The 11330-nt window shown below is 49.2% G+C and overlaps 1 protein-coding gene across 2 annotated transcripts in view; it reads left to right on the top strand.

Annotated features, from left to right (window-relative positions):
- The first annotated feature begins 7546 nt into the window (after window positions 1-7546).
- The window catches only part of LOC147100645 (intermediate filament family orphan 2-like), a 43061-nt gene continuing 39277 nt past the window's right edge, over window positions 7547-11330 (top strand). For both annotated transcript variants that reach the window (XM_085967116.1, XM_085967115.1), the window contains exon 1: window positions 7547-8985. In XM_085967116.1, coding sequence (XP_085823242.1) covers window positions 7868-8985 — 1118 coding nt within the window. In that variant the 5' untranslated portion in view covers window positions 7547-7867. The remainder of the gene's footprint in view (window positions 8986-11330) is intronic.

The following is an 11330-nucleotide window of genomic DNA, read 5'->3' as shown; positions in this document are numbered from 1 at the left end:
GGGAACAGAGTTAGTGGCGGGGACCGAAGACAATGGCTTCGGTCTTTGCAATATTTAGTTCCAGGAAATTTCTGCTCATCCAGTACTGGATGTCGGACAAGCAGTCTCACAATTTAGAGACAGTGGAGGTGTCGAGTGAGGTGATGGTGAGCTAGCGCTGGGTGTCGTCAGCGTACATCTGGAAATTGATGCTGTGTTTTTAGATTATGTCGCCGAGGGGCAGCATGAAATTGAAAAATAGGAGGGGGCCAAGGATAGGTCCTTGGGGAACACCAGAGGTAACAGTGCTGGAGCGGGAAGTGAAGCCATTGCAGGTGATTCCCTGGCTACGATTAGATAGATAACAATGGAACCAGGTGAGTGCAGCCCCACCCAACTGGGCGATGGTGGAGAGGCATTAGAGGAGGATGGTGTGGTCAACCGTGTCAAAGGCTGCAGACAGGTCAAGAAGGGATAGTTTACCTTTGTCACAGTCACATAGGATGTAATTTGTGACTTTTTGATAAAGAGCCATTTTGGTACTGTGGCAGGGGTGGAAACCTGAGAAGAGGGATTCAAACATGGAGTTCCGGGAAAGATGGGCACAGATTTGGGAGGCAATAACACGTTCAAGGACTCGAGAGGAAAGTTGCAGTTGACAAGGAGTAGTTTAGGAAAATAGCATGTTTGCATTTAAGGGGAAGCTAGATAAGCACATGAGGGAGACAGGAATAGAAGGATATGCTGATAAGGTTAGATGAAGTAGGGTAGGAGCCAGGAGGAGGCACATGTGGAGCATAAACGCCGGCATAGACCAGTTGGGCCAAATGGCCTGTTTATGTGCTGTACACTCGATGTAACTCGATATAAGAATTATTCTCAGTCAGAATATGGTTATACTCCTCCAAGTTTTGGCATTTCTCTCTACCTGGGATCGAATGATGCCATCATGTTGCTCCTGTTGTGATGGTGCATGGAAGGTTGCTCCTATCAGAATTACTTGGTCCTCTATGGGATACAGTCTATTCTTAATTCAAAGTTGCTTAATTGTAAATTGAATTCAAATATTGCAAAATTCCTCATGTTTTATTAAAATTCAAATTACTGGATAATGTAATTTTTTTCAAGCAAAATGTGACTTCAAATTAACAGGAGTAAACAGTAATGCTAAAGAATTCATATTGGTTGGGACTGTGCTTGGGAGCTACTTATTAAATTATCCCAATCTGTGATGTGACAAAGCCCAATTCAGGGATTCCCCAGGGTTCTGTCCGTTCTCCCATTCTGTTTTCTCCATATTGTTCCTGTAGTGTATGTGCTTTAAGTCAGAACTACTTTTTACAGCTCCTGTATACTGTAGTACCGGCAGTAACCACACCGGTATATAAGCTGTGCGCATGCCTCTGTACTCCAGTCTAGAGATGACCCTCCTCCAGTAAAGACCTGTTGTTTGTTTATGTACAGCATCCATGTAATTCTTTATCCACTGAACCACGGATCTAACAGTGGCGACGAGTGTTGATGCGAATCTACCTGCAACATTAAACAAAAAAAACAAAAAAATAGTCGAGTCCAGGAACACGGGCGTCGACCGCGAGCAACCGCCCAGCAGTCAGGCAGAGATCCAACTTCGCTGGGGAGGCTGTGGAGAGCCGGGCTTGGTTCCCCAGCCACAACGAGCAGTAAGAGACCGACGACAGGTCCAGAGCAGACCCTTCCCGAGCAGCGGCAGCTGGAGCCGACCGACGGCAGAGAGAGAAAGCCGGGCAGCGTCGACGGGGTAAGAAAGAGGGTGAAGAGAGCAGGGCGCAGCCGGGGATTGATCACCGAGCGGCGTCGAGGAAAAATACTGCAAACCGGAGAGAGGGTAAGAAACAGCCGGGTTCTAGACTGAGCGGCGTCGACAAATATCAAAAGAACGCGCAGAGCACAGCCAAGGATCACGGGCTGATCAGGGTCCGCGGGGCGAAGCAAGGGGAGACGCCATTGAGCCGCAGAGAAGCAGGGAGAGCGCGGGAGGCGCCATTGAGCCGCGGAGAAGGAAGAGCGCGGGAGACGCCATTTTGCGAAGCCGCAGTGGAGAAGACGGGCAAGCGCGGGAAGGAAGGAAAGTGCGGGAGACACCATTTTGTGCCAGCGGAGAAGGGGAAGCGCGGGAGGCGCCATTGGGGATAGTTAACGCACAACCAAGGATGCCGAAGAGTGGCAGTATCTCTACGTTCGACAATGAAGTCGAAGATTGGGCGACATATGTGGAACGTATTGAGGTGTACTGCAGGGCGAATGAAGTGCCAGATGCTAATAAAGCACTGGTTCTGTTAAATTCCATGGGTGCAAAAACTTATGGGTTACTGCGAAATCTAATAACCCCAGAGAAGCCGGTAAACAAGGATTTTGGAAGCATAGTAGAAATCCTACAGGACCACTTAAGCCCCACACCGCTGCTGATAGCAGAACGATTTAAGTTCCATAAAAGGAACCAACACAAAGACGAAAGCAATGATGAGTACCTAACGGAACTGCGCAAGCTATCGAAATACTGCCAGTTTGGAGCGGGACTAGCAGACACGTTAAGGGACAAGTTTGTGTGTGGGCTACAAAGTGAAGGAACCCAGAAACGGCTTCGATCAGAAAAGGACCTTACGCTGGACAAAGCTTTCAATATGGCAGTATCACACGAAGCAGCCGCAAGGGGTGCTGCAGAGATACAACGGAGACCGCAAGAATACGGCACCAACGAAATGACCTATGGAACAGGGAAGTGCTATCGCTGCGGCAGAACAACACATGACCAGAAAGATTGTTGGTTCAAGGACCAAGTGTGCAGACAGTGTGGGAAAGCAGGACACATAGCAAGAGTCTGCAGGTCTGGGAAGAAAACCAACAGTAAGAAATCTCCACAGGAGAAGTACAAAAAGGTACACCAGGTGATGGACAGTGGTTCAGACGAACAGAAAAGTGACACAGAATCCGGAAGCAAGGAGCTGGGTTGTCTGAAACTACATAATGTAACCGAAATAGAGGATCACCAGACTATCTGGGTTACACTCAAGATAGACGGAGTCCAAGTGGAAATGGAATTGGACACAGGGTCAGCCCTAACAGTCATAAATCAAAGAGACTACAAGCGGCTATTTTCACACATACCCTTGAAAGCTACAGAGATTGTCTTGAAGACGTATACGGGGCAAAAAGTCTACCCCAAAGGAAAAATAAGGGTGAAAGTGACATATAAAGGTCAGGAAATACCTAAAATGGATATATATGTATTGCCAAATGGAGGACCACCACTGCTAGGACATGAGTGGATCCGGAAGATACATTTAGATTGGCATTCCATACAGGCACTGAAGGTGGAGGCCAAAAAGGATGACGACGTCACACCTGGACAACTGTCAAAAATGCTAACTGACGCAAAAGAAGTGTTCCAGGAGGGACTAGGAACACTAAAAGGAGTAACAGCAACAATTAAAATAGAGGATAATGCAAGCCCAAAGTTTCTGAAGGCCAGACCAGTGCCTTATGCGATCAGACCAGCGGTTGAAGCAGAGCTGGAAGGGTTGGAATGTTCAGGAATACTGTCCAAAGTGGACTGGAGCGAGTGGGCTACACCCATCATCCCTGTAATGAAGAGGTCATTGAGTAATACGCCTGGGGAACCAAAGAAGGTCCGCATCTGTGGGGATTTTAAGGTGACAGTGAACCCAGTCCTTCACACGGTGCAATATCCGCTTCCACGAATTGAGGATATTTTCGCCTCGCTATCTGGTGGTAAACGCTTCACCAAAATTGATCTAGCCCAGGCGTACTTGCAAATGGAGGTAGAAGAAGCTTCGAAACATTACCTTACGATCAACACCCATAAAGGTCTCTATCAATACAACCGGCTGGTGTTTGGAGTAGCCTCGGCTCTGTCTATCTGGCAAAGGGCGATGGATCAGGTCCTGCAAGGGATTCTAGGGACCCAGTGTTATTTGGACGACATCTTGGTCACGGGCAAAAATGACGGTGATCACCTCGCTAACTTGGAGAAGGTGCTCGCCAGATTAAAGGAATATGGGCTACGAGCTAATCGCCACAAGTGCGAGTTTTTCCAGAAACAGATCTCGTATTGCGGCCACGTCATCGATGAAGAGGGGTTACATAAGTCCCCTGACAAGATTGAGGCAGTAGTCAAGGTTCCAGCACCGGAAAATGTGTCACAACTGAGGTCGTTCCTCGGGCTGGTAAACTATTACCACAAGTTCTTACCAAATTTGTCTACGGTACTACACCCGCTGAACACCCAACTGCAAACAGGGGTACCATGGGAGTGGGATGACGAACATAGACGAGCTTTCCAGAAGTGTAAAGAATTGATCACATCAAAAGAGGTGTTGGCCCATTTCAACCCAGCACTACCAATTCATTTGGCATGTGATGCATCACCCTACGGCAATGGAGCAGTGCTGTCGCACAAATTCCCAGACGGGTTGGAGAGGCCAGTGGCCTTTGCGTCTCGGTCGCTAACCTCAGCCGAGCGCAACTACGCCCAGATTGACAGGGAGGCCCTCAGCCTAGTATGGGGAGTAAAAAAATTCAACCATTATCTGCATGGACAGAAGTTCACCTTGCTGACTGACCACCAACCACTTGTCTCCATCTTTAATCCTAAGAAGGGCGTGCCAGTAATGACTGCACAGCGGTTACAACGATGGTCCCTGTTTCTAGGGGCGAATCAATATGAAATAGAATATAAAGGCACGAAACAGCATGGGAACGCTGATGGGCTATCGCGCCTGCCACTGCCTACGGTGGAGGAAGCACCAGCAGTGGACCCTATCGAGATATTTTATTCGTCGATAATTGAACGATTGCCAGTAACAAACGCGGATATAGAGAAGGAGACCCGCAATGATCCGACGCTGTCACGGGTATATGAATTGACGGTGAGGGGATGGCCAACACATGGCGACTCACTGTTGCCAGCATTCTCATCCAGAAGAGAACAGCTGTCAGTATACCAGGGGACAGTGATGTGTGGATCCAGAGTGGTGATTCCACCCAAGTTAAGGGAGAGAGTGCTAAAGGAGCTACATGAAGGTCATCTGGGGGGAGTGAAAATGAAAAGCCTTGCTAGGGCTTATGTGTGGTGGCCGGGAATCGATCAACAAATCGAAGACCTAACTAAGAGCTGCTTAGGATGCCAGAAGTTCCAAAATGCACCACCACATGCCCCTCTACACCCATGGGAGTGGCCCTCCTCTCCATGGCAACGGGTGCACATTGATTTCGCTGGTCCATTCATGGACTCAATGTTCTTAATAGCAGTGGATGCTCATTCAAAGTGGCCTGAGGTGATAAAGATGTCTTCAACCACTACAGAGAAAACGATTGCAGTCCTACGGACCATATTTGCCAGAAACGGTTTGCCAGAGCAGATCTGCTCTGATAATGGACCACAGTTTGTGTCCGACGAGTTCCAAAAATGTATGAAAAGGAATGGGGTAAGGCATTACACATCCGCCCCGTATCATCCAGCCACCAATGGATTGGCTGAGAGGTTCGTACAAACCTTTAAGAAGGCGATAAAGGCCATGTGCGACGAGGAAATTCCACTACAGCATAAGATGGACAATTTCTTATTAGCCTACCGAAACGCGACACATGCAGTTACCAACCAGACCCCGGCCATGATGTTCTTTAACCGAAGGTTGAGATCTCGTCTGGACTTGCTCAGACCAAATGTGCGAAGAAATGTTGAGGACAAACAATTCCAGCACATCAACGAGAAGCCGACAAGGAGCTTCAATGTAGGGCAACCAGTCTTGGCCCGTGACTATCGAACAGAGAAGTGGCAACCCGGAACGATATGTACAAGGCAGGGGCCATTAATGTACACAGTGGATGTCGGGGAGAACATTGTGAGACGCCACGTCGATCAGATCTTAGCGTCACAGGAAGGCGTCAACCCCATGTCTCGAGTACCTGGGGATGAACCCGACATACCGGTAGCATCTACTTCAGACCCAGTAGCAGTGGAACCCGATGAACTACCCGATGAAAAGGGGTCAGAATCACCTCTGCACCAAGAACAAGAACCTCCGGAAAGGCGCTATCCCGAAAGGGTCAGGAAGCCGCCCCAAAGACTGAATCTATAAATGGACTTTTTATTATTGAATGTACATGTAAAAATGTAATTGTTATTTGAATATTAAGGGGGTATTATTAATCTAAAAAGGGAGGAATTGTAGTGTATGTGCTTTAAGTCAGAACTACTTTTTACAGCTCCTGTATACTGTAGTACTGGCAGTAACCACACCAGTATATAAGCTGTGCGCATGCCTCTGTACTCCAGTCTAGAGAGGACCCTCCTCCAGTAAAGACCTGTTGTTTGTTTATGTACAGCATCCGTGTAATTCTTTATCCACTGAACCACGGATCTAACAGTTCCCTTTCTTAACTCATCATCATCCAACTCTATCTGCTCCTTTGCTGATGATTCCATTCCTGCTGTGTCAGATGACATGTCCTTAGCAGATGCAACCTCCAGTCCTCTCACAGCATAATGGCTGAATCACTACATCTTGATGTCTGTGCTATTGGTTGGGGGCAATAAGATAATGATTCTATCAATTCTACAAAGGTACAATTGTTCATCTCTTGCATGTCCTATTATTTGTAACCTTTGATTGCTCCATCCTTCATGATATTCTTGACCTCACTATCTCCTCTGATTTCAAACAAAATACATCTCCACTGCTATGGCCGCCTTTAGAAGCTTGTTTTTTTTTGATCCAAACTCTTTTCATCTCTTACAAAAACTGTGAATATGTGAAACTTGAATACAGCTCCCATATTTGGAGAAATTCTTCTCACACTTCTTGTGCACTCCTGGCAATGATGGAAGTAGAAACTCGGTTTTTGATCACTCATCTCACCTCTGGTCTCCAACTTCTTTTTGCACTGCATGGTGTTACTATGAACTTTCCACTTGTTTCCTCCTAAACTTCAAATATACCATTTTACACACTGGATCCTCTTGATAAAACCTGGGGCCTCAACCTTTCCTCTCCATAGCCCTTTAAAGCTTGGTTTCACCCAGTCACTACCTCACACTCCGCTTCACCCCCATACCCCACAATTTCCATTTATACAGTGCCTTTAACTTAGTAAGACATCCCAGGGCACTTCACAGGAGCGATTATTAAACACAATTTGTGACCCCCAGCCACAGAAAGAGATATTAGATATAAAAAACCAGAAACCGCTGGAAATACTCAGCAGGTCAGGCAGCATCTGTGAAGAGAGGAAAAGCAGAGTTAACGTTTCAATGACCTTTCCACAGAACGGGAAGATATTAGGAGTGTGAGGTAAGTTTTAAGGAGCGGCTTAAAGGAGAATAGAGAAAGAAAGGCGGAAAAAATTCTGGAGTTTCGGTGTTCCGAGTCTCCCTCACCTGCTCCAGCGCGGGAGCGGCCAGGGAAGGGAGGGAGCGCGCGTCAACATTCGGACGGGCGCGCCCAGTCCGCGGACACGTGCATCAATACTCGGGTGCGCGCCCAGTCCGCGGACACGTGCATCAATACTCGGGTGCGCGCCCAGTCCGCGGACGCGCGCGGCGGGAGGAGGAGCCGCAGGAAGATGCCGCCCAGCGGCGGTCCCACCTCTCTGTCTGCCGGTGCGGGTTACAGTCGCCCTGAAGCCGGACACGACGCTACTTTGCTCCGAAGTGACTGACGAGGCAGGGCGTGAGGCCCAAATCGCAGCGCCAAGCGAGCCCCTCCGACACTGCGCCCCGCACACCCGGCACCCGCGGCCCAGGCCGCGCCCTGCTCGTCTCTCGGCTTTTTCCCCCCGGGCCATGGGCTGCTGTCCGCTTCACTGAGCCTCGAGCATCGGCGCGAACATGAACCCGACCGCGATGCCTCCGCTGCTGAGCTGCGGCCTGTCTGGCCTGTCCGAGCCCAACCCCGTCACCCTGGCGCTGCGCAATGACCTGGGCTCCAACATCACCCACCTCAAGACGCTCAACCTGCGCTTCCGCTGCTTCCTGGCCAAGGTCCACGAGCTCGAGCGGCGCAACAAGCTGCTGGAGAAGCAGCTGCAGGCGGCGCAGGAGCCGCGGAGGAGCCGGCTCGGCCGCACCCGGGCCGTGGCCACTCAGACCCGACTGGACTTCGGCGGCTACACGCCCGGCTCCGGCGGCTACACGCCCGGCTCCGGCTACGGTTACTCAATCGGCGGCTATAGTTACACGCCCGGCTCCGGCGGCTACACGCCCGGTGCCGGCTCCGGTTATACCCCTGGCTCCAATTTCACGCCGGGTTCTGGCTCCGGTTACCCGCCCGGTGCTGGCTCCGGTTATACCCCTGGTTCTAATTTCACGCCCGGTACCGGCTCCGGTTACACGCCGAGTAACGGTTTCACGCCCGGATCTGGTTCCGGTTCTGGTTACACTCCGGGCTCTGGCTCCGGTTCTGGTTACACTCCGGGCTCTGGCTCCGGTTCTGGTTACACTCCGGGCTCTGGCTCCGGTTCTGGTTACACTCCGGGCTCTGGCTCCGGTTCTGGTTACACTCCGGGCTCTGGCTCCGGTTCTGGTTACACTCCGGGCTCCGGTTCTGGTTACACTCCGGGCTCCGGCTCCGGTTTCACTCCCGGGTCCGGCTCCGGATATACCCCGGGCTCCGGCTACTCCCCCGGCGCCGGCTCCAGCTACTCCCCCGGCGCCGGCTCCAGCTACTCCCCCGGCTCCAGCTACTCCCCCGGCGCCGGCTCCAGCTACTCCCCCGGCTCGGCCTCTCTGCTCCATCACCATTACCCGAGCCGCCTCCCCGGGACCATTTGGAGCTTCACGCACATCAGGAAGGTGGGAGGCGGCCTGGAAACGGTGCAGGGACCCGGCGTGTCTTGGACCCACCCGGACGGAGTCGGTGTTCAGATCGACACCATCACCCCCGAGCTGCGAGCCCTGTACAATGTGCTGGCCAAAGTGAAGCGGGAGCGGGATGATTACAGGAAAAAGTGAGTGAGCGCTTTTACTGCGGAGCTTGGCGCAATGTCGGGGAGCAGCTGGGAGACTGACTGATAAATGAGCAGCCTCGGGTACACTGCTGACAGTGGGCTGAGGATTGTAATTCTTCAAAGTTAAATAGTTGAAGGCAGCTTACTGGTAACACGATTGAAACTAGGAGCCAACTGACTGAATGTTTCATTTAATAAGTAGAGAGGATGCTTAGGGAGTTACAGAAAATAAACCCGGGTGATTTTGCTATGTAGCGATCAAGTATTGCATATGCATGTTTTTTATATTGGCAGTTACAGTGGTCTGTTTATGATTAGGCTCCAGCTTGTGTTCTGAAGATGTTGTTTTACAAGTTTGAAATATTTGGCAGAAGGTAGTGCTGCGGGTTGGAAGTAATGGTATTAGAGATCGGTGCTAAGAATTGCTGACTTTCCTTTGAGATGCTCTACTGGGATTGGGAGGTAGATTCTGTTTGAGGCAGTCACGACCATGTTCCAGTGCATTTGTGGTTTCTATCCTATTGAGCAGTAAGGGGGCACCTGGTGAGATTGAAAACTATCAACCAATCTCTGATATTGAGAGATTATTTAAGTCTTCGCATTGGACCCTTCTTTGTAGGTCCATAGTGTGATCAAAAAGGATCGTGATTCATTTTATTCTGTTGAGGAATACATGGGTTATTAAATTGGTTTACATAAGATGGTGAAACATTGTAAGGCTCAATGGAAACCAATTTATATTTCTTTAAGGTTTTCATAAGACTTTCAATTTAATGTCTAATGTGGTCCTCGTGAGGAAGGTATGGAGATGAATTAATGGGAGACTGAGCGTGTCTCACTCAAAAGAGGAGTCATGCAAGGTTTTCATTAAAAATTACAGCACGGAAAGAGGCCATTTGGCCCATCGTGTCCACGCCGGCTGAAGAGCAGCTATCCAGCCTAACCCCACTTTCCAGCTCTTGGTCCGTAGCCCTGTAGGTTACGGCACTTCAAGTGCATATCCAGCTACTTTTTAAATATGATGAGGGTTTCTGCCTCTACCACCCTTTCAGGCAGTGAGTTCCAGATCCCTACCACCCTCTGGGTGAAAAAAGTTCTTAACTCCCCTCTAATCCTTCTACCAATTACTTTCAATCTATGCCCCCTGGATATTGACCCCTCTGCTAAGGAAAATAGGTCGTTCCTAACCACTCTATCTAGGCCCCTTCATAATTTTATACACCCTCAATTAAGTCTCCCCTCAGCCTCCTCTGTTCCAAAGAAGACAACCCCAGCCTATCCAATCTTTCCTCAAAGCTAAAATTCTCCAGTCCTGGCAACATCCTCGTAAATATCCTCTGTACCCTCTCTAGTGCAATCACATCTTTCCTGTAATGTGGTGACCAGAACTGTACGCAGTTTTCCACCATCACTGATCCTACTTGATGTCTAATTTGGATATATTAGATGGTATCAAGAGGAACAGAATCACATAGTGCACACATTACTGAAAGAATTGCAAATGCTCTTACTCTGAACTCTCGTCCACTCTATTGGCCATCCTGAACAGTGGGCTACCTAGTAGGATATGGCGGTGGTGCCTCCAGTGTGGTATTATGGCTCTCTACCATTCTAGAGGGTCTGGAAGGTTTTGATTGTAAGATATAAGGAACATCTGTCCTAATTGTTGATTCATTTTTTAGTGAATTATGCTGCTCACCATACACAAGGGTTCCTGGTACCTGCACTCTCTGTATCAAGGGCTCAAACTCCCGCTTGTTGGTTCAGCCAATTAGTGACTATCTCCTTGGAGGGATGGGAGATGTAAGCAGGGCCCTTTTTAAGGGTCAAGTTTGCTCCACGGTAATATGCCTAGCCATGGAAGATTGAAACTCAGTTATCCTCTGTGGCAGACTCAGTAATCTGATACATGAGCCAGACAGCTCTGCAATATTCCAGGGTACTCTTGAGAAGAATCAACATTGATGGGCCTGGAATGATCGTCCAGGGTGGGGCTGGGGGGCTTGATTCTTCCCACTCTGCAAATAACACAACAAGCCAGTGCCCAAACAAGTGGACAAAAGGGAAGCAGATTTTGGCTAATTAAACTCCAGCAGTATCCCCCACGCACGTGTGAGGGTCATGAAATGTGTCAATCCTGTAATATGAGCTAAAAGGAGCCTAGATTTTCGGACTTTAGATCATTATTCCTAGTTAAACCTGCTAACCTACGTGTAAAGAAACTATTACTGCTTGTGCTCTGAGTTTTATCAGGTAAATGAAAATTGTACATGTGCAGTTTCCTGAGACATCTGAGGTGATTTTTGTGTGACACCTGATTGCCAAAAAAAGTAATTTGTTACACT

This window comes from Somniosus microcephalus, chromosome 25 (genome assembly GCF_052327205.1).
Source record: "Somniosus microcephalus isolate GS21.2 chromosome 25, FLI_Smic_1.0, whole genome shotgun sequence".
NCBI classification, from domain to species: Eukaryota; Metazoa; Chordata; class Chondrichthyes; order Squaliformes; family Somniosidae; genus Somniosus; species Somniosus microcephalus.
The sequence above is the reverse complement of the archived record's forward strand: the minus strand, read 5'-3'. Positions and strand labels throughout refer to the sequence as shown.